The sequence below is a fragment of the Archocentrus centrarchus genome, chromosome 1, assembly GCF_007364275.1.
Source record: "Archocentrus centrarchus isolate MPI-CPG fArcCen1 chromosome 1, fArcCen1, whole genome shotgun sequence".
NCBI classification, from domain to species: domain Eukaryota; kingdom Metazoa; phylum Chordata; class Actinopteri; order Cichliformes; family Cichlidae; genus Archocentrus; species Archocentrus centrarchus.
The window spans coordinates 15,147,931-15,172,087 of record NC_044346.1 but is presented as its reverse complement, the minus strand read 5'-3'; the positions used below and the strand labels follow the sequence as shown (position 1 = coordinate 15,172,087).

Here is a 24,157-nt window from a genome sequence, read left to right as displayed (position 1 = left end):
AGAATTTCTTTAAAAAATCGTGGAGGGACAGGATCATTTTTATTAGTATGTGTTATATGGCTGTTGAAAACAATCATCTTTGCAAACAATCATCTTTGAAAAGGTGAGGCTCATTATATTCACATATATGCTGTATGGACAAACACTCCACTTACACATTACACCTGCAGGAACTCCTCAGTCATAAAAACTAGAGTGCGACTGATATCAATCTGTCGGTATTGGCAATTATAACAACTGAAAAAATTAGAAAGTAAAGAAGAGACAGAAGGAACACCATGGTTTGAGTGTTGAATTTCCATAGCTTGCCCATCAGAGGAAGCTCGCCAACTTCCCCAACTACACATTTGGAATGCGGCAAACACAACAACCAGCAGGTTGGACAGTGCATAAATGAGTAAGATCTGTTGTTGCAATAAAACAAGATCATTTTTGAAACTGCACTGCCATATTATCTTAGTAAGCACTCAAGCAAGTATGCATAACAAATGTTAGGACAATCTGTTTAGGTTTCACAAGTCTGAAAGAAAAAAATATCAGCCACTATGCTGGATTTTTAAATCACCAAATATTGTTATTGTTATTGATCTATTGACCCATGCCATGAAGCTCCTGGCGCACAGTTTTTGTGCTGATGTTAATGCCACAGGGGGTTTGAAGTTCTGCAGTTTTTGCATCAGCAGACTTTTGTGCACTGTGTATCAGCACTCATTGACCCCACTGAGCTCTTTGAAATGGCAAACTGCATGGGTAGGTAGTTGATTTTATACACCTGTGGGCCTGGGACTGAAAACACCTGAATTCAAAGATTAACAGGTATACTTCAGTACATACAGCATTGTTTCTTTTAACTCCCTGTTTATAAAAATTGGTGGGGTTTGTGAAATGTGAAGGAAAATGTGACAATGATGTAACCCTCATGTTTAGTTGAAGCGTCATATTAAAAATAACACCTATGACACCCTATATTATAAAATATATAAGATCACTGAAAGATTAGAAATGAGTATTTCAGGTCTGACAATTTGGAGACAAAGTTAGAGAGGCAAAGCTGAGAAAGTTTGGACATGTGAAGAGTAGGGATAGTGGATGTATTGGACAAAGGATGCTGACTATGGAACTGCCATGGAGGAGGAAAAGAGGAAGATCACAGGGACCAGTTGGGGTGAGAGGGAGGGAGACAGGACAAAACACACTAATTAACACATTAATAATAACATTGATTAAATGCAGAGTGGTGTATAAACACAGAGAGAGTGAAAAGAAGTGAATGAAAAATAAACACTTGGGAACCCCCCCCAGCAGCTTAGGCCTATTGTAGCATAACTAAGGGAGGGTTCAGGGTCACCTGATCCAGCCCTAACTATAAGCTTGATCAAAAAATTAGTTTTTAAACCTAATCTTAAAAACAGAGAGGGTGTCTCCTGAATCCAAACTGGGAGCTGGTTCCACAGAAGAGGGGCCTGAGAGCTGAAGGCTCTGCCTCCCATTCTCCTTTAAAATATCCTAGAAGCCACAAATAAGCCAGCACTCAGAGCAAAGTGCATTATTGGGGTGATACGGTACTATGAGGTCTTTACGATAAGATGGGGCCTGATTATTCAAGGCCTTGCATGTACAAAGAAGGATTTTAGATTCTATTCTGGATCTAACAGGGAGCCAATAAAGAGAAGCCAATATGGAAGATTCATAGGTTGAGATGGAGACAAATGATCTGCTGTGGCAACCCCTAAAGCGAGGGGGAGGAGGAAGAGGAAGAAGAAGAAGAAGGAGGAGGAGGAGATGACAGAGTGCATATGAAATTAAAAACTGATCAATTTGATTGCATTTTCTAAAAATTACTGTCAGCAACATGTTTCTAAAACATGTTGGTATATTTCCAGAAAAGAATAGAGATGTAGCGCAATGCTTAAGCACACGTCTTTAGAAATGTAACACAAATACAGAAATCCTACAGCCTCCCACTGTCACCAACTACAAAAAAAAAGAAAAAAAAACCCACACAAAAAGAAAGCCGGGTTTTAAAGCATTTTGTAACACCCCCAGCGAGTGACCAACTTCGACCAACTGCAGCAGTAGATATGTTTGTGAATCACTGAAAGTGTTTCTGTATTTGGAGTGCATTTTTTTTGTTGTTAAATATATGTGTCACTTTGCTTATGTCTAACAGCACTGCTGTGTTTTGTTCATTTGCATGTCTTCTTGGTTGTAACACATTTAGCTTTCTTTACCACTGCAGGCATGTATGCTCCTATGCAGAGTAACTCTTTAGATGATTACCAACTGTTGCTCATGCTCTAGTGCTCAATAAAAAATAAATTCACATATTAAAAAGATTTATGTGTTTAAATGATTGATTTTGCTTTCATGGATTGCTGCCTTCCAAGGATTTTTGGGTCAAAGGAAAGATTGGGAAAGAGAGGACTGTGCTGTAAAAGAAACCCTTTAAACACATTGTTCAGAGTAACATGTTCTTTCATGACCATGAGAAGTCAGAGATTACAGTGACAGGTGGACTTGTGCATTCTTGCTGATGACAAGAAAAAAAAATTGGGAAAAGTGCCAGAGTCTGTATGAAACATTACATGAAAAAGGTCTGATAGTTATCATTTTGGTAATCAGTTAATATGAACTTTATGTAGGTCTTAGGAAGCCTTCTTCTTGTTGGATATAAGGAGCTAATGTTAATGCCCTACAGCCTGAGTTTGATATTGAAATGCTTACTAATTACCCTTATATGAGAAAGCCAGTTAACTCATAGTACCACTACTCAAAAGAAGAACTGGTGAACACAGGAAGAAAGGAGTGAGTAGAGATGGCATTGTCAGCAGTTTATTGATATTTTGCAAGCAGAAAAACAAGACTTAAAATGAGCCAGACAACCAGTAAGTGAGAGCTAACGAGCAGCAGGGCAATGGGATAAAAGTGTCGTGACGCTGGTTTGTTCTCTGTCACGGTGCCAGCCTCAGGGTCCTCCCACTGCCCAATGTCTCCCTGGGTCAGCCGACTGCAGGAGTGGCCAGCAGAATGAAACAGAACGAACAGAGACAGATCAAAATACTGTGACATTAGTACAGTATAGATGCTGTCTAAGTGGGCTTTCTAGGAAAGGTCAATTGCTTAAGCGGTCTGCTTAAGAGGTCTGATGGACTAGTAGCAGAAAGCCCACTTAGACCTGGAGGCATTAGTACAGGCTGAATGCGGAAAGGCGGCCACAGACAGTGACAGATGGAGGAGAAATGTGAGATGCATGCAATGGAAAACTGCAGCGTATGACATGAAATGAAATGACCCAATTGAAGTCTTTTGGAGGAATGGAATTTTTCAATAGGTGCAATTATGCATAACCTAGCTGACATGCATACACTACAATCCTATGTAAAAAAAAAATCTTGTTTAAGCTCTTGTCAACAGTACCTACCACCTCCTTACCCTTTCTTTGGAAGTTTTAGTCTACCCTTTATTTTTTCCATAAATCAATGAAAATGCCGTTTGTTTTACTTCCTGCCTGTCTGCATACGCTGGAACTCACAGCGAGACGTGAGCGGCCTCACACACCTAGTTAAAAGTATCTTGATAAATAAACACATTATAGTGGTTATTTTTTTTAACCACATTTGAATATATACATTAAAAACAGCAATGTTAATTAATTTAAACTTTAAATAAGTGGCTATATGCAGAATTCATTTTAGTAAAGGGTCTGCTTCACTGACACACAATCAATGCTAAGCAGTTTTTTTTTCTATCCTCCCTTCTTCATCCAGTTTCATGCAAACAGTATGTAATAAATTCTTACTTTTGCTTTTAAAGTCTGATCAGTTCTCTAGTTTGTTTAGCTCACAGACATTATACATGTTGTCATGCACTGATTAGTGAAGCCCTATCTCTATATCGCTCAAGCTGAGTATTTTGGTTGCCAGATGTCACAAACAAGGCACAGATCTGACTTAGAAACTACAGAACATAAGGTAGCAACTGGTTGGCCCACCCTAAATCATAAAGCAAAAAAAGACCCTAAATCATACCCTACTTTACAAAATGAAAATCATGTATTTCACGATGAGACCAAGTTTGCCATCATGTAGAAATACGTGTTTGGGCGATGCAGATGAAAATAAATAATTGAGGCATTTATTACAAAATATCAGTTGACATCAAGAAGAACGGATGAACATTAACATTTTTATCCAGACATCCCAACATAGGGACCCCCCCCCCCCCCCCCCACCCCAAAAACAAACAAACAAACAAAAAACCACCACCACTACCACCACCACCAACAACAACAACAAAAAACAATACAGAGATGTGAAACTACAAACTCATCAGAAAATGGTTTACTAGGTTCACAGATTAAAGAAGCCAAGGGGCCTTTTCCCATTGACTTCAATACAACTTCTTTTAGCAACAAGAGGAGTTGCCCCTGCTGGCCACTTATGTCTCAATCACAAAAATAGGGCGGTAACTTCCTTGCCACTAGTAGAAATCGGTGTCTGCCTTGTGATCTCATTGAATTATATTGGTTTTGGTGACTGACTGCAAGAACTAATGCAACCACTTTCAATCCCAAGGTGGCTGCACAGGTTGCACGGTGGGAGGCAACCTGTCTTTGACCAGTCACAGTCTGACACTCTCAGACTGGCGAATGTTTGCAAATAACTACTGTCTAATTCATAAAATCCAACAGATTGCCAACAAGTTGCAATCAATCTGAATCAGTCTGCACTGATACTGTAACTGCAACACATCTGTGACGTGTCCCTTGCAGTAAAGAACTTGACTCAACAGGCTGTCAGTTGGTTGTACTGTGGTTATAGTCCTGTATAAAAACAAGGTTGCTGAGCACCTGTGTCATTTTGTAATGAAATCTCAGTCCTGCAGCAACTAACTCTGAATGGAAGTAGTTAATGTGAATTTCTGTTTAATGTGAATTCATCACAGTTAATCGCTGTATTATCTCTAAGAGATTACTTTATAGCTGACAGACTCCCTGTCTTCACAGCAACCATCCCAAAGGCAATGACATCACAAGCTGATATCACCCTGTTGCAATAATATTGGTTGTACTGTGGTTTCCAGCCACTTAGTATCACTGCAAATTAAAAAAAATGCTTGTTTTAACAGTGGAGGCACTTGAGGCCTTCTATAGTTTTTAATTTGAAATATGAGGATCGTTTTGCTGTGCGCTGATGGTATCAAAGCACAGTGAAATCTGTGAGACTGACACAAAGTAAAGCATGTCAGTGAAATGTGCGACAGGGTCCTACCAGAGCTAAAAACGTAGCTTTATTTTTATCCTTTTAGATACCCATCATCGACCTGGACTCTAAAATTTATTATGCTGACCTCATTTTGAGCACTTGTTTTCACCGCTAAAAAGACTGAACTCCAACTGCACTCTTGCATTCCTAGCTGTATGGCATGCATTCAGATCTTTCAAATATCAGAAGAGTAGCCCTAGTCAACCAAAAATAGAGAAGCACTATTTTTTAAAATATTCCACTCATGGTTTATACATGCTTGGAATCATTTATTCCATGCTTATCAGCTGTAGTTCTGATACCAAGAGATCTGGAACCTTATTAATCTGGGATCTTGGTTATAAAGACCACAACCACTTGGGTTCATGTATTTTTGTTGTTAGAAAAAAAAAATAGTAACTGTTGAAGAAATTACACGCAATTTAAGATGTAAACATTTAACAGTGGTACTGTTTTATTTCAAGACTCCACATAATTTCTGTTCATTTGCAATTGTAGGAAGAGCCTTTTGTCCTGTACTGTACATCATCACATCAATTAAAATTTGATGTATTGTCTTGTTTAGTAACTCAGTAAAACAAGTAATTATTTACTGAGAATAACTTATAATGAACTAGTTCAATCACTTCACTTAATTTAAAACTCAATTTTAACGTAATGAGTTTAGCCCATGTTGAGTGAGGGGACACCAGCTAAAAATGACATAGACTGTGTTTGTGTCTTTGTCAGGTATCCCATGGGCATTTCAGATGTGCATTTCACCAGTGTCCTTGCCAAAGTTCTGCAGTTAAACCTTATCAGATTTAGGCAGATATAAATGTTTACCCTGCTGGCAAACACAAACATTAAAGGAAGCAACCCCCCCGCAGCACTAACAGCAACATGCATGGCTGCCCTTGAACATGTGAGGAATGGTGGTGATAGTGGAGGGAGCACATGATGATCTTCTAATGATGACAAGTAGGGAGGAAAAGCTGCAAACAAAATGGCCTTGAAGTGTGCGATGGGTGGTGTGGGTGCAGGATGTTATGTAGTACCACACGTTTGTAATAACAAGTATAGTTCAGATTTTTTTCCCGTTCTACTGCTAAACGTTTAGCTCGATTAATAGTGTGGTATCCAAAGAAAATTAAAAACAATATTTTTCTTACTTGCCTGTAGTAGTATCTAGGAAGCTGATGGTTTTGACTTTTTGATTAGCTGAGTTTTTGGAATTCCTCTGAGTTTCTCTAAAAACATCTCCCCACGTATATTCAGAATAACTTAAACAACAGATCCCACTCTCCTGAAGGTAATTTTACTTAAAGTGAGGTCTGCTGTTTGTCCAGAGAAAGATCATCTCGTCAGAGAAAAGATAATGCCAAGATTTTATTTTATTTTTTTAATTACTTGTAACTATTGAGGGCATCCGTTACGTTTGGGGTGATGGAAGAAATCTCTGATCACCAAGATCTTTTTGGAACACGCTCAAATCTGAATGTCTAAATAATACAAGCCAAAGTAGAATGATATGTCTTTATGACTTTGTAAATGAAGTGCTTTCAGGATTTGCCTGGAAAAATAGCTTGCACCCATTGTAGCATGATGCTTCCTTTAATACTGTCTTACCTGCGCATGCAGTCCAGTGCGCGCACGAAGAAGTCCTTGCTGAGCTGGTGTTCATCACGTAGGAGGGCACACTGCTCTAAAGTGACAGACATGGATGTTCGGTCTTTGGCACTTTTACAGCTGGTAAACCTGATGCCATTTAACCTTCGGCAGATCTGGATGAAAGTGGAGAAAAAAACAAACAAACAAAAAAAACAACCCAGTTGTTTTTACAAGCATCATGAATGAAAATGTTCCCTTTTTGTAAGGAAGTGATTCATCTTGTTTTACATATCCTAACCCAAAGTTTGGACAGACTTACCCACTGATATGAATGGGTAAGTCTGTCCAAATTTTGGGACTGCTACTGTAGACATCCAGTGTTATGTGAAAGTTGTTATGTACACACATCTACCATCTGGTTATAGTTTTTATTACTATAGTCTTTCTTATTATCCTGCTCGCTTCTCTCTGATTCATCTCTAGTGCTGATTAGCTGCAGAAAGTCTGAGAAGGATGGGCATTGGGTTGGGTCTCTCTCACACTCCCTCACTTCCACCTGCACTGACATTACTGCTCAGTTGCTTTTGCAGGTTTGGTTTACTATTAGTTAAGACGGGAGTTACCGGCAGTTCTGTTTCTAGTTTTGTTTTGGCCAGGGACCTGCTTTCAATCTTTTAAGTAATTATGTTTCCATTCGTTTTCTTTTAATGACACAAAATTAAAACAAAAACAAAACAAAACAAAACAAAAAACATGACTCACTGTTCCAGCAATCCATAGTATCTCCACATTCTTTTTCTTCTTTGCGATTACATTCTGGCCCAAGGTTTCAAGTAATTCCTTTATGTCAGTCTGTGTCTGAAAACACGGTAGACCTGTTTGCACAAAACAAAACAAAAAAAACAAAAACAAAAAAGTTTAAGAGGACAGGCTTTAGATCAGTTGTGGACATTCCTTGTAATTGTAATTAATGCATTTCAGCTTTAGATGTTAAAATTCACTCTTATTTCACAAATGATATAAAATACAGTTTTCTGCACATCAACACATAAAGCCAAGGATGAAGACTTGTCTTTAGTAAAAATAAATTAAAAGTTGTGCACTTACATTCTACTGGCACCTTTTCACTTAATGATTTGTAATAGGCTTCTAATGTCTCAAAGTTCTTCTGGTTTATTCTTTCTTGTAGAGAGATATCTCCGAACCTGAGAGGATAACAGAGGAAGTATGGCCAGTTATGGTGAAGATATTCTTCTTACTGATGTCATTGATATGTGGTTTGCGTGTATTCTGGCCAAACCTGCCCCAAACATGGCTCAGTGGGAAGGTCTGTGCATATGTGTTTGTTACTAGTGTTTCCAATTAATCCTTTAATGCACAGCGTTCATAATAATATATTTTATTTTAGTCATGTCTAAATAACATTTTTATCATTAACAGGCTATTGGCCTCATTAATGCTTGATGACACACTACTGGTCATCATGGATAATTAATTAATCATGAGGTTTATCAGTTCAGTGGACCTGACCTGATCATACTTTGCTTTTGCTTCTTTCATGCTTGGTGTTTACTACAGGTCCTGGATTCAAACCCGAGAAGGAGTTTGTATGGAAAACAAAACTTCACAAGTCTAGGTACAGTTAGGTCCATAAAATTTCGAACAACAACACATTTGTTTTGTGATTTAGCCTCTGTATACACCACACTGGATTTTGAATCAAGCAATCAAAATGTGACTTAACCTCCTGAGACCTGAGCTCCTGTTTGAGATACATTTTAATTTCTCCTAGATATCTGTGATTAGATGGACCTGATATGTTTATAAACTAAACATCCTCTTTGAACAGAAAGTTGCATTTTGTTACATGGTTGTTACATATTTTTGGTTGTTACATGGTTGTTACAAAAATATGTAACAACCATGTAACAAAATGGTTGTTACATAGTTGTTACATATTTTTGTTAAAAAAAAAAAAAGTCCTTAGATGGGGAAATTGGGTTTATAGCATAACACAACAAAACCAAAATGGGTTAACAAAGAATAAAACACTATTGAGAAAAATTAATTATAAGGTGCAGCAAAGCCAAAATGTTATGTCCCCATTTGTCCCCAGTTTGAATTCCAAGCTTTTTTTCTTTCTTTTGTACAATTATAATACTTTGTATAACAAAGTATTTAATTAATTGTTTGGGAAGTATAGCCTGTTCTATACACAGTCTCCAATTTTAAGAGGCTCAAAAGTAATTGGACAAGCTAAATTTAAAATATAAGGATTGTTTTTAATACCTGGATTCAAATGCCTGAAGTCTAGAACCCATGGACATCACCAAATGCTGTGTTTCCTCCCTTGAAATGCTCTGCTAGGCCTTTACTGCAGCCACCTTCAGTTGCTGCTGGTTTATGGGTCATTGAAAAGCATGCTCTGTTAGACTGAAATCAGGTAGCTGACTTGGCCATTGAATAATATCCTACTTCTTTATCTTGAGAAACGCTTGCGTTGCTTTCGCAGATTGCAAACGTGACCCATGACACAACATTCACCATGTCTGACAGATGATGTGTTGTGCTTTGCATCATGAGTGGTTTCTCTCCTCACACCATACTTTTCTCTTCCCATCATTTTGGTACAAGTTAGTCTGAGTTTCAACTGTTCAAAGAATTTTTTCAGGACTGGGCAGGTTCTTGTTGATATTTCCTGACAAAATCTAATCAGCTTGTTGTTTAACCAGTGGTTTGCACCATCTTATAAACCCTCTGCATTTCCATGCATGAAGGCGTCTCTTAATCGTAGACTTGACAATGATACTCCTGCCACCTCAAGAGTGTTTTTGACTCGGTTAGATGTTGTGAATTTGCTTTTCTTAACCAAGGAAATAATGCTGTCCATGGTCCTCTGGGGCCTCTTGATGTTGCTGAGCTGGTCATTCTGTTTAACGAATGTACTTGCTCACAGATTGTTGATTCTGGCCACTCTGCATCCAAATATCACACTGGACCTCTGATCTCACTTTTACATTTCTCATCTGCCTTTCTTTCAGTTTGACCCCAAAATGTATTATTTTTACTGCCCTACAAACCTCTCAAAGTTCGTTTAAGAAGAGCAAAGAAAACAAAATGAATATATGCAAATTACATTACTATTCCCTTAAAAGCAACCACTGCCCAGAGAGTGAGCTGCATTGGTTGAGATTTGTGCTCTCTGAGAATTTAGTTGTTTAACAGCAGTGAAGACCAGTAAATAATTTTACGGGGGCTATATTTGCTTTTCATAAAGACCAGAAGCACTTTTTATCATTTAATGTTTACTGCCATTGTGTCCCTGGGCAAGACACTTAACCCACACTGCCTAAATGTGAATGTGGCTGTGTGATTGGTGTTTGGTGGCGGTCGGAGGGGCTGTAGGTGCAAATTGGCAGTCACGCTTCTGTCAGACTGGGCAGCTGTGGCTACATTAGTCGCTTACCACCACCAAGTATGATTGAGGTGTGAATGAATAGTACATGAAATTGTAAAGCTTCTTTGAGTACCTTAAAAAGTGCTATATAAGTCTAATACATTATTTAACAGAACTAAAAACAACGCAGGCACTTAGTAAGACAATGTGAATGCCTCCAGCACTGAATTATTAGAATGATCTTTCAGTTATACATATAAATGCACTAACTTTAGTGATAAAGGCAGAAACAGGATCTGTGCTAATGTACACAGAAGGACAGGATATGAGTGCACTGGAGTGGAACATAGAATTTCTGGGTTACCTTTCTGCTATAGTTTGTTGTTCATTGATTCCCACGTTAAACAGCACTGGGAATACTTGTAGAGGCTTGCCCTCCTTGATTTCCTCTGGTAAGGTCTGGAAAACCATTTGTGGTAATGGCACTTCTACAGTGAAGTGGTCTCTAAATGCATAGTGAGAGAGAGATAGATAGAGAGAAAGAAAGAATTAGGTGAAAGATAAAAAGCCATAAAAGAAAAAGAAATTTGATACAATTTGCTGCTTGACAAATGTGATATGTTTGGGAAGTTGTACAATGTGATACTTAAGACAGGCCTGAGCAAGCTGTGAAAAAACAGAAACTGATGGTGTGTATACAAGAGAGAGGTGCGAGAGGAGTATAATATCACACCTGGCAGAATGCTCAAAGTAAGCAATGGCAAGCAAACAGCCTGAGTTTGTCCGTCCTGTCCAACAGGTGAACAAAGCTTTTCTTCAAAGAGAGGGGAAGGACATTTATGATCAGCTGAGTTCAACTCTCAAACTACTGTAAAAGCTGCTGTGGAATGAAGGCACAGAATACCTGCATAAACGGTTTATGCACATATGGAGTAAAGTTCACTGAGTATCACAGCTATTTCCTCATTATCAGTAGTACCATAAAGCCATGCTACTTGATATTCTATTACATGGTTCTTTTCCATTATGCAGGTAACTGTAAAGAGTAAGGATTTTCTTGGCCCATATATATATATATATATATATATATATATATATATATATATATATATATATATATTTGTGTGTGTGAAGATCAAGGATGAAGCCAGAAGAGGTGTAGCTTTCCAAAGCTTTTCCACGTGACTGATGACTGTGATGACGTGAGTGATGACTGTTTAATTAAATAATTAAATAAATAAATAAATAAAAAGCAGAACTCAGACTGAAAGAACAGGACCGCTGAATGTCACTCACTGAGTGCCCTGCTCCGGAGCAGGTTAGGTTCATGTTAGAGATTATTTTTTACTCAATGAATAAAAGGAAAAATGTTTAAAAGTAAAGTCCAGTAAGTTAATTAATAAACAGTGGCTCAACCGAATAATAAACAATTAAATAATACATTAGACAGAGAGCAACAGAAAGTGCTAGACTAACTTCTCTGTCTCAGTTCATCTTATATTGGAGGTTCGGCCACAGTACGTACAATTAAAACATCACCAACGTCACCATGGTCTGTTATTAATCTGGATAAGATTGCTCTGTATGACTAATTAAAACATCAGGAAGAAGATATGCTTCATGGCTTTATCGCTGATGAGAAGAATCTGGGTCATGAAAAACCAGTCGCCCCAACTCCAGAGGGAGGGTAGATATGGATGAATGTGTGTCTGTGTCTTTGTGTATTTGTCATAGTCTTTGTGACTGTATTTGGGAGGGTCAGTGTGTGCGTATGTGTGTATCTGTGCATATATGTGTATGCGTGTGTGTGCGTGTTTGTATATATGGCTGGACCTGGGTCAAAGCCTTGCCTCCCTGCCGCTCCTCACAACAAAATTGTTGGTTTACGTAGCCATGCTTCCTTTGTTTTGTTTTTCCCACACAAATTTAGTTTTGCAAGTATTTTTAGTATGTTCAACAAGTGATGAACTATTTGGTTTATTTACTTGTGATCTCTCCCCTTTTTTCTATTTTCTCCCTATTCTCTTTTTTCTCTTTCTCTCTCCCATTTTTTTTTTCTTTCTTTTCTCTTTTCTTTTTCCTCAGCCTGTCAACTCTGGCACAGATATCTGTATGTTAAAACTAACTCAAATAAATAAAATAAAGGGTCAAACACTAACAAGAAGAGCCTTTTTGTACATACTCTGACTTAAAGTGTATATATTACATAATATATTATTTATCAATGCGGATCGCACTACCCTCTTGTACAGTGTCAACCTTAATATAACTCTTTGTTACCTATGTTTTTTATATTTTTATCTATTTCATTTCCATATGGATATGTATAGTTTAATACTCATCATTGGCACTTGATGTTATGTTTAGTTACTGTAGATTGTATTTTCCTGCTGCTGTTACACAATAATTTCCCTTGCAGGATCAATAAAGTATCTATCTATCTATAGAGAACGTATAGAGCTCATCTTGAAAGAGCAAATATGTTTGGCACAACACTGCTTTCAGATCACAGTTCTGCTTGCACGATCTGCCAGACATGACAGGCTTAAAAAAAAAAAAAAAAAAAAAAAAAGTGAACCATCTTCATAGTACAGAAAACCCAGGGTTAACGCCAAAGTTACGTGGTTAAGCCAAAATGGGATGTTTTGCATAAATGGGCCACTTGTGCCCTTAGTGAAATGGAGACTGCAAAACAAAACACTGATTTTTGATTAAACATTTCTATCCTGATGGGAGTTGTAATTTCTAGGATGACAATGCCCCCATCTATCGGCCAACGCTGTTCACTGAATCCTTTGCATATGAAAATAATGTGAATCATGTTTCTATGGCCTTCACAGTTATTAGATCATAACCCAAATGAATGCCTATAGTACCAACACGCTTTGAGCAGTAGGGTACTTAGCTGTAAACCCTCTTATCAACCCCAGGGGAGGTTTTAGCAACACACACCTCAATGAACAGTTTTCATACCCAACTATTTTGTCTGAAAACTTCTTGGAAGTCTATAAGTATCACAAACCAATGTATTTATTCGGGTTGTCTTTGTCTAATATTAAAATGTGTTTGATCTGAAACACATGTGACAAATATACAAAAAAAAAAGTGTCTTGTAGTATGAGTGTTTTTACTGCAAGGAAACCTGTAGTCTGAAACATTTTTGTTTTTTATTAACTTTATGATATCTGTATTCATAAATGATGACTAGCACACAGAACAGGAAGTCTTGGGCTGTCTAGGCTTGGCTGCCCTGGAAGCTAGGGCTGGGTCTTTAGACTACTATAATAAGAGGTTTAAACAGTCCACAGCTTTGTCTTCAGGATACGTCATCATCACCTACAGAGAATGTCTGAACATGTTCGGCAAGAAAACGAAGAGAAGATATAATGTCTCACCGTCTGCCACAAACTAAAGGCTGAAGGTCACTGAGATCATCTGTCTTGGCCTCTGTAATCTTGAATGTGACTCGCTGCAGGTCTGAGAGTCCTACTTCCATGTCCTCCAGCATCCCAATCTCTTCACCTTTAGCAGTCAGACAAAACAAGCTCAGCAGTCAAATTGTTCTCACTGCATGTATGCGCACAACAGGGCAAGTTTAGCTCCAATACTAAGAAATAAACCCCATCTTCCTATCTGCTACCTTCTACAAAGTTCTCAGCTACTCATGCAGCTCTTACTAATGCTGAACACTGTTGAACTCCTTTTCTTTAACTGTACCATGAGCTGTATTAAAACCAGCAGGAATGATAATTATTATTATGGTGAAGGTAACTACAACACACCGACTCATACATTACCAGGGCTTTCGTTTAACTGCTCTCTTTATTTATATGATAAACATCAAATATGTGATACACTGTGTTCCAGGTGAAGATTAGAGGGTGAAGAAATACAAGAGTGTGTGTGTGTGTGTGTGTGTGTAAAGGCATTTTGCCAAAAACAGCACTGCAGTGATTCACCTTGCCTCACCTTACTATGTATTACAGCCTAATCATTCAACTTCCTAGCCAGACTCACTTAAACCAAACACATCTGCTGGGGTTTACTTGAAAGCAAATGAAAACAGTAAAACTCAGTGGAGGTTGTGAGGTTATCAGTTGTGATCTAACTTTCACAGAATTACTCACTGTAAGTGCTGAGCAGGCTCTCAAACTGAGCTACCAGGCCAACGAGGTGGAGCTGCCTCAGGAAGCCTTTGTCCTGCATTCCTGCATACAACCGCATGACGAATCCACAGGCCAAGGCTGCCAGCTGTTTAACACACACACACACACACACACACACACACACACACACACACACACACACACACACACACACACACACACACACACACACACACACACACACACACACTCTCTTTATAAGTTGTTTTTAAACAAGCAACTATGCAGGAAAAAAACAGGAAGCTCAGATTACACAGAAATATTGTAATTCAGTTCAAATACACTGCTCAAAAAATTTAAATGAACACTTTTTAATCAGAGTTTAGCATCAACTTCTGGGATATTGATCTGGTCAGTTAAGTAGTGGGGGGGGGGGGGGGGGGGGTGGTTGTTAATCAGTTTCAGCTGCTTTGGTGTTAATGAAGTTAACAACAGTTGCACTAGAGGAGCATCAATGAGACAACACCCAAAGCAGGAATGGTTTTACAGGTGGAGGGCACTGACATTTTCCCCCTCCTCATCTTTTCTGAATGTTTTGTCTTTATTTGGCTAGGGTCAGCGTCACTACTGGTAGCGTGAGGTGATACCTGGACCCTACAGAGGTTGCACAGGTAGTCCAACTCCTCCAGGATGGCACATCAATATGTGCCATTGCCAGAAAGTTTGCTGTGTCTCCTAGCACAGTCTCAAGAGCGTGGAAGAGATTCCAGGAGACAGGCAGTCACTCTAGGAGAGCTGGACAGGGCCGTAGCAGGTCCTTAACCCATCAGCAGGACCTGTATCTGCTCCTTTGTGCAGGAAGGAACAGGATGAGCACTGCCAGAGCCCTACAAAATGACCTGCAGCAGGCCACTGGTGTGACTGTCTCTGACCAACAATCACTTCATGAGGGTGGCCTGAGGGCCCGACGTCCTCTAGTGGGCCTTGTGCTCACTGCCCGGCACCGTGGAGTCCAGCTGGCATTTGCTATAGAATACCACAATTGGCAGGTCTTTCACTGGTGCCCTGTGCTTTTCACACAGATGAGAACAGGTTCACACTCAGCACATGTGACAGATGTGGAAGGGTGTGGAGAAGCCGTGGAGAATGTTATGCTGCCTGTAACATTGTCCAGCATGACTGGTTTGGTGGTGGGTTAGTGATGTCAGGGGAGGCATATCTATGGTGAAACGCACAGACCTCTACAAGTTATTCAACAGCACTCTGACTGCCATTAGGTATTGGGATGAAATCCTTGGACCCATTGTCAGACCCTACGGTGGTGCAGTGGGTCCTAGGTTCCTCCTGGTGCACGACGATGCCCGGCCTAATGTGCCAAGAGTTCCTGGAGGCAGTTCCTGGAGGATGAAAGAATTAATACTATTGCCTGGCCCCCATGCTCGCCTGACCTAAATCCAATAGCACACCTCTGGGACATTAAGTTGCTGTTCATCCGACGCTACAAGGTTGTACCTCAGACTTTCCAGGAGCTCAGTGATTCCCTGGTCCAGATCTGGGAGGAGATCCCCCATGACACCATCCGTCATCTCATTAGGAGCATGCCCCGACGTTGTCGGGCATGCATACAAGCACGTGGGAGCCATACAAACTACTGAGTAAGATTTTGAGCTGCTGCAATGACATTTCATCCAAATGGACTAGCCTGCTGCATCATTTTTTTTTTTTCACTTTGATTTTCAGGGTGTTTTTGAATTCAGCCCTTGATAATTTTCATTTCCATCAAATGATGTGTGATCCTTTCATTCCTAACACATTACCCAGTCCATATCAGTGTAGATATCCGCATTTTTTTTTCCCTACTGATCTGATGTGTTTTCAAAGTGTTCCTTTAATTTTTTTGACCAGTGTATAAATCCAGGGAGGCTCAGAACCTGCAGCTGCTTTCATAAAATAATTAATGTGTTATTCTAATCATTTACTCCTTTTATTTTCTTGCTCATGCTCATTTAATGAAGAGATATATGAATGAAGCTTGCTGGAGCAAACCTTGTAAATATAAAACACAAGTTCACAAGTTTAGAGCCTAACAAATATATGTTTAAAGTGGTATTTTGACCTGACAGCCTGAATTCTATAGTACGTGAAACTTAGTACAAAAAGTAAGGTCATTTGTGTTGGATCAATAATTTCTTTGTTGGCAATAAATCTTATATCATTGGAAAGCCTGTTTATTTCCCCTTAAATGGTGCAATATTTGTAAGGAAAATGCATTTATGGGTTGAACAGCAGAGTTCAGATTTGGGTTGCACTCATGAAAAACTTGCCAAGTTTTCTCTGCGAATGCCAAACAGCTTAATCACGGATTCAATCATTGGCATCACATTTACATGCAGTGGAACAAAATTTCTGTCCTCAGGTCCCAGTGTTGCCCTTAAAGAAGAATAAATATAAATATAGAGTAACAATACTGTAAAAGAAAAGAAATACACACACACACACACACAAATATACACATGTACATACATACATCTATACCTGTGCACATATACATAACTGAATAAATATAAACAGTATAAAATAAACAGTTTGAGATGAAGTATATGCTATTGACTCTTGTTTTGAGCTTCTGGTACTCCAGGTACTGACAATCCGTCTTGTCATCACTGGAGGCAATCCCAGTGCAGAGAGATATTGAGATGAGGTTCTGCAACTAGTGGCAATGCCATATCTCCACAGTCTGGGACCAAACTCTATCCTCCAAGATGACAATGCCCCACAGAACGGGGTTTATTGGAGACTAACTTCAGAATTTGGGAGTGGAGAGGCTGGAACAGCCTGCCTGCAGTCCTGACCTGAACTCCAGTGAACACTTGTGGGATCAGCTTGGGTTTGCTGTTTGTGCCAGAGTGACCAACACAACCACATTGGCTGACTTGGGACAAATGCTGGTCGAAGAATGGAATGCCATCCCACAGCAGTGTGTGATTTAGGTGGTGACCAGCATGAGGAGGAGGTGCCAGGCTATTGTGGCTGTGTGTGGTTCTTTCACATGCTACTGAGGCCTGTTAAATGAATAGGCTGTTAAATAGCAAATATGTCTTGTTTCTTCAGACTTCAATCATCCAATCCAATAAACAACACCAAACAAGAATCAATAGCAGAATAAGCTGTTTGGCATTGGCAGAGAAGATTTGGTAAGTTTGTCATCGGTGCCACTTGCATACTCATTTATGCTGCTCAACCCACAAATGCATTTTCCGTACAAATATGGCCCCATTTATGAGCAAATAAACAGGCTTTCCAATGATATGAGATTTACTGCCAAGAAGCACTGTTACAGCAAAGAAATAATCCAACAAACACAAATTCCCTTACTTTTATATAGCAAAAATTTTAATTGTGTTTGGGCAGGCTAGAAACTACTTTGGACAGCACTGAGCATGCTGCACTTTGGACCATACATTGGATATACAATTAAATGACAAACTGCTTTACAGCTCAAGTGGCTATTGCATAAACCAAGTGAATGAGTAGCAGATTTATGATTCATTTTTGAGAACAGGTAGCATTAAAACACAAGTTCAACGTTTACTCGTTTACCTTCTTAAAAGAAAAGCAAATGTGGAAACCTTTCAGATTAAATACAGATAAATTACTGAAAAGAAGTTACATTGTCTAGAGGACTTCTAAAGAGTTGGTTACTATATCAGCGCAGCCACCTACTGCCTGACTGAAGACTACGTCTCGCCTCTGCTGGAGGAGGAAGCCCTGTGGAATGCTACAGGCTGCCTCCTGCAGGAGCACAAAGGTCATGGCTCTCTTCGCCTTCTCCACCACCTCCATCACACAATCCTTTAACCTGGTCACCAGAGGAGATAACTGCTCCCTCCAGTCACCTGTAGAAAAAGATGTGATGGGGAAAATCTTAGTAAGAACAAGCAATTTATCTGTGAGGTGAAGCACTGTACTTTGCTCTGTGACATGGAAAGCCACATATATTTATAAAACATTTGATGTTTCCAAAAGTTGGAGAGAAGGCAGTGATGCACAGAATTAATGAACCCTGGTAGTATGACAGCTTGCACATCTTAAATTATAGGCTGCAGATTTCTCAGCATATGTGTTCTGTTGCCTTTAGACAGAAATTTAACAGGGGGGATTTTTCATGCACACTGAACTCTAGCTCATTAAAGACAATGGGCTGCACAAACAGTGTGTACAAACAAATCTGTGTATGAACCCTGGGTATGAATGGTTTCATTCATTAAAAATGACCTACTGGATGTCAACCCACACAGCCTGGAGAATCTAGATGTTTTTCAGTAACTGCCGTGAGTTTCTCATCTTCGGCTGACAGATCAGATGCTCCTTGCGTTCCACAGGTTTGTAAACCGTGGATATGAACTGAAACACTTTGAAAAGGTTCCCATTGTCTTGTTCACTCCTTGGACATTATTGTTTCAGTTTCTTCAGTTGGATTTTTCTTCCTTTTTTCCTGTAGCAGTGCAGGCTTCTCTCTTACATCATCATCACTTTGTATATTTCACCTCGCCTTGTAGTTATAACTTTCTGTCAAGCATTCAGGGTTGCAAATTATTTTTATGTCTGACCTAGCTCATATAAAATATCTCCTGAAGACTTTGAAGGAATTTTATAGGTGGACATTAACTTAGTATCCAACTGTTTCTGTGTTTGTGCTGATATGTTGTGTTTGTTTTTCACCAAATGTGGCACTGTGCATTATGGCCAAACATCTCTACTTTGGTCTCATCTGTCCAAAGGACATTGTTCCATTGCTTTGTGGTTTGTTCAGATGCAACTTTGTGAACATAATCCATGCTACATGTATCACAAACTTTAACATTTAACATACTAACTGAGGCCTGTAGAGTCTGACATGAAGCGCTTGGGTTTTTTGCAGGTTCTCTGAGCATTGCACGGTCTGACCTTTGGGTGAATTTGTTGGGAAGTCCACTCCTGGGAAAATAACTTATAACCCTTTCCAGACTTATGGACAGCAACAATTGCTTTTCTAAGATCATCGCTAATGTCTTTCTTTGATTATCAGCACCTGTCTACTACTTACTCTATTAATTCCTATTGAAGCAGTAAGGTGTAGCCAAGTGGCAGAAAGCTTCCTCTTTGGCGGCCTCAGAATCTCATCTCTGCTTTTTGTGGATGATGCGGTCCTGTTGGCTTCATCAGGTGGTGGCCTCCAGCCCGCACAGGAGTGGTTTGCAGTCGAGTGTGAAACAGTTGGCATGAGAATTAGCACCTCTAAATCTGAGGCCATGGCCCTGACCCGGAAAAGGGTGGAGTGCCCACTTGAGCTCAGGAATGAGTTTATGCCCCAGGTGGAGGAGTTTAAGTATCTCAGGGTCTTCTTCATGAGTGACGGGAGAAGGGAGCGGGATATTGACAGACAGGTTGGGGCTGTGTCTGCAGTGATGCGGACGCTGCATCGGTCTGTCGTGGTAAAGAGGGAGCTGACTGTGAAAGTGAAGCTGTCAATTTACTGGTCAATCTACATCGCTACCCTCACCTATAGTCACAAGCTTTGGGTAGTTACCAAAAAAATTCACATATACAAGCGGTAGAAATTAGTTTGAGATAGGGTGAGGAGTGGGGTGCAGAGTAGAGCCGCTTCTCCTCCACATTGAAAGGAGCCAGGTGACGTGGTTCGGGCATCTGACTAGGATGCCTCCTGGGCGCCTCTTGGGTGAGGTGTTCCGGGCATGTCCTACTGGGATGAGGCCCCGGGGCAGACCCAGGACATACTGGAGAGATTATATTTCTCAGCTGGCCTAGAATTACCTCAGTGTTCTGAGCTGGAGGAGGTGGCTGGGGAGAGAGAGGTCTGGTCTTCTCTGCTTAGGCTGCTGCCCTCCGACCCAGCCACAGATAAGCGAAATAAGATGGATGGATGGATTAATGGATGAATGACGCAGTAAGCATGTACATAGTTTTTCACACACTGCTTATGTATTTTGTCTTAATACTTAATAAATAATAATGATCCAGTGTCATGTGTTGTTGTCCATCTGAAGTTGTATGTACCTTAATTTAAGACCTGATAAGGACCGTTTTAATCATGTCCTGATACATAAAACCTCACAATCTCCCCTTGTGTTCCTGACTTTTTGGATTGAATAATATTCAGAAAGGCTCCTTTGCAAAAAATTCTTGTCACAGTGAAACTGCCCTTTTATGCTAAAAAAAAAAAAAAAATGCCAGGACTTCATCATTTTATCCCTGGGAGATTTGTATGACATTTTGCCGCAACTGATGCGTGACTTCTTGACCTTTCACCACCAAATTTTGACCAGTTCATCCTCAACGCTTGGAAAACATTTGGGCCAAGAGGTTCAAGAGATATCACATTCATGAAAATGAGGCAGGTGTAAGAGTACTGCAAAAAATAACACTGTCAGCTGTGGCTGAAGCACAGTTAAACTTCTGTAACCTCCAAATTACATCACCACTCACCAATCATCACAGTGCAAACACTAAACATCCTATATGATATGAGGCCATAAAAAACATATGGTGGCATTTCACAATCAAATCATGAGTAGGAGGGTTGGCTGAATTTGTTAGCTGAGCAAAGCAACTGAGCAGAGCAGAGTCACTGCTATACATGTCTCAACAGTGTCACGCTGATATGATATTTAAGATCTCTCTGTACTGTCATCAGCAAACATCAAACAAATTCTGTGTTCCTGTATTTTATTTTGGGCATACAGCAAAATCAAAATCTGCTTCAGAACCTTTGGAAATTATGACACCTTTGCAACAGTATCCATTCTCTGCATCCTTAACAGGTTTCTGGTTAAACTGATCCTGTCAGTGGCCATGAGAGGGCAGTGTTGCTTAAGTAGTTCCCAACATGAGTTTTCCAACCATACCATATATTCTTTTTTAGCTTATTGCTTGAACATATTGAAAAGAGTGAATCAATGTGGACAAACACACATACACACAGTCTGAATGTACAGCATATCAAGCTTACTCTTGCCTTGTCATACAAATCATGTCTTATCTTATTCTGTGAATACTGCCTCTGCACAGAGGAGGAAACAGAACTCCAGCTGTCATCTCTTCACTGGCCTACCTGTCCAAACATCCAAACCCCCACAATGGTGTGTCATCAAAAGCCTGGGACTCACAAAAGAAATAAAGCTTCTCTCATTATTCCCTCCATGTTTGTATTTTGATAAGTATATGACCACTTTCTCAGAGACTGTTCAGCATCTTAATAAAGGTGCTCTAGGGATTGAGCTTATCTTTTGGAGGGAACACTGGAGCGGATGGCCCTGTTCTCACCTGCTGGCTCACAAAGACAGAAAGACACAAGGGCACAAAATGATACAAATGCACCAACACTTCCACAGTCTGAGAGTGACACACACACACACACACACACACACACACACACACACACACACACACACACACACACACACACACACACACACACACACACACACACACACACACAGAGTCTCTCCTTGTCGCCTGGTCAGTCTAATGCCACTGCTCTGTGGCTTAGTGTGCCAACTGGCAGCTCCAGCAGCCTGAGCGCTTGTCTGAACACAAGCTTGAGGCAGGATTTCATTGGACGTAAGGGAAGACTGGGCAGCTTGTGGTCAACAGTGAATGGCTCTGCATACAAAATGTAGCTTTCATCCACTTCTCTGGCAACAATATGAGTTTCTCATTTGCCAGTGCTTCAACAACAGGGAGTCTGCAATGTTGGAACTCTTCAATTCCAGCTGAACTACTCAATGTTAGTTCTTCCAACAGTAAAAATCTATTTACTTCAGCTGATAAATATGTTTCTGGGCTCAAAAGCATTTCTTAAGATAAAATGAACTGCTGTTTAATGACTGGAACATAAATGGAAGGCACGTCACAATACAGTGGTATCGCCACATGTTGCCAGTGACAGTGATAGATTGGTTCGTGCATATTCTGCATTACACTGTGGATGAAGTAAATCACCTATGATGATCACATCATCTATTTAATTAAAGAGTAAAAACAAACAAACAAAACAAACCTGACCAACAAAACAACAGCAAAAAGTTAAATTAGCTAAAATCTTAATATTGAAACTTCATCTTTAAACATCAACATGGCATCATATAGCAGGAGCTCAATGCATTTAGGTGTGCAGACACAGTCAAGCCAACTTGCTCAAGTTCAAACAGAGCATGAAAAATGAGGAAGAAAGTTGATTTAAGTGACTTTAAAATTGTCATAGTTGTTGGTGCCAGACGAGCTGGTCTGAGTATTTCAGAAACTGCTGATCTACTGGGATTACAGAGAATGGTGTGAAAACGAGAAAATATCCAGTGAGCTGCAGTTCTCTGAGCAAGAATAACTTATGAACAGAGGACAACACACTGAACCTGAAGCAGATGGTCTGTTGCAGCAGAAGACCACACTGGGTGCCAATCCTGTCAGCTAAGAACAGGAAACTGGGGCTACAGTTCAGTCCACTCTACTCAAATGGCCTCCACAGTCACTAGATCTCAATCAAACAGAGCACCTTTGAGATGTGGTGGAATGGGGGAGTCACATCACGGAACAAAGCTGACAAATGTGCAGCAACTGTGTGATGCTGTCATGTCAACATGGACCAAAATCTTTGAGGAATGTTTTCAGCACTTTGTTGAATCTGTGCCACAAAGAATTAAGGAAATTCTAAAGGGAAAAGGGGATCGTAGCTGCTACTAGAAAGCTGTACCTAATGAAATGGGCAGTAAGCATATATCTATTCATATATTAAGAGGTCTGTATGTGGCTATTTGTAATATGTGGTGTGGTAGTGATTACGGTAGGTTAGGGCTAAAAACAAACATTTTTTTATTACAACTGGGAAACAACAGTTACACAACAGCAAGCAGATCTGAATCCTAATGAGCAAAACATCACTGTATTATCAGTCAAATAAAGTTTTACTTCTGACTGACACAGCAAGTATGTCGCCTGTCTAAGACTGGAAACTCTGGGCTAAACAAACTGAAAATGTAATTTACCAGGATTGTGGGAGGTGATGACATCAGCTAGCTGATGCTCTGGGACTGGATCCTGCTTGGTGTTGTCTTCTTCTTGGAGTTTATCCACCATAGCGATTACACAGTTGAGACATTTGGCCACATTAGCCCAGAGCCTGTCCTAAAAGAGCCAAATGCACAATCAGCAGTCAGATGAGCCGCGCTGATTACACCTGTCTTCCTCACACTGTCTAAGTTTGAGACAGTGAGGCAAAGCAAAAAGGGTAATTTTTTTTTGTGCAGTCCAAACTCTGGCTGAAAGGTCAAAAGGAAATTACTGAAAGGATATGCTGCGATTACTCTCAAAGCATTTCCATTGTTTCCAGCTTTCTCTTTCTTCTCCTGAGCTCCTACAGGTCACTGATGAATAGACTTTCTTTCTCTGTGGGTGTGTGTTTGGGGAGGCATATTTTGGTATTTGCTACTTAAAAATATGGTTTGAATATGTCATAATGGTGAAAGATAATTAGGAATTGCTGTACAGAAATTATGATGAACTCCTGCTGTCAGTGTGGCAGATGCTGTCCTCACACACAAAGAAACTAACAGCCATAGACACTTCCATGAAAAGAAGCAAGATGGCTTAAATTCAGTGACAAGGATACCGCATAATTATCTTCCTCAGTCAGTTTGTCATGATGAAATATTCAAACCCCTTTGAGAAAAAAAAAAAATCCACTTAAAAGGCTAATGTTTGGTATGCAATCTAATTTTGTGAGTAATTATTTGCCATTGCAAATG

The 24,157-nt window shown here is 39.8% G+C and overlaps 1 protein-coding gene across 4 annotated transcripts in view; it reads right to left on the bottom strand.

Moving 5' to 3' along the window:
* Positions 1-24,157, bottom strand: part of inpp4b (inositol polyphosphate-4-phosphatase type II B) — a 176,929-nt gene that overhangs the window by 7,163 nt on the left and 145,609 nt on the right. For 3 of the 4 annotated variants that reach the window (XM_030741740.1, XM_030741757.1, XM_030741764.1), the window contains 9 exons: positions 23,399-23,537; positions 18,081-18,253; positions 14,379-14,502; positions 13,647-13,773; positions 10,616-10,756; positions 7,962-8,059; positions 7,617-7,729; positions 6,873-7,027; positions 2,825-3,007 (listed from right to left, as the gene is read on the bottom strand). In XM_030741740.1, the coding sequence (XP_030597600.1) occupies positions 2,833-3,007; positions 6,873-7,027; positions 7,617-7,729; positions 7,962-8,059; positions 10,616-10,756; positions 13,647-13,773; positions 14,379-14,502; positions 18,081-18,253; positions 23,399-23,537 (1,245 nt within the window). In that variant the 3' untranslated portion in view covers positions 2,825-2,832. Of the gene's footprint in view, positions 1-2,824; positions 3,008-6,872; positions 7,028-7,616; positions 7,730-7,961; positions 8,060-10,615; positions 10,757-13,646; positions 13,774-14,378; positions 14,503-18,080; positions 18,254-23,398; positions 23,538-24,157 lie in introns of those variants that run through there. The other variant, XM_030741749.1, reaches the window with a different exon arrangement.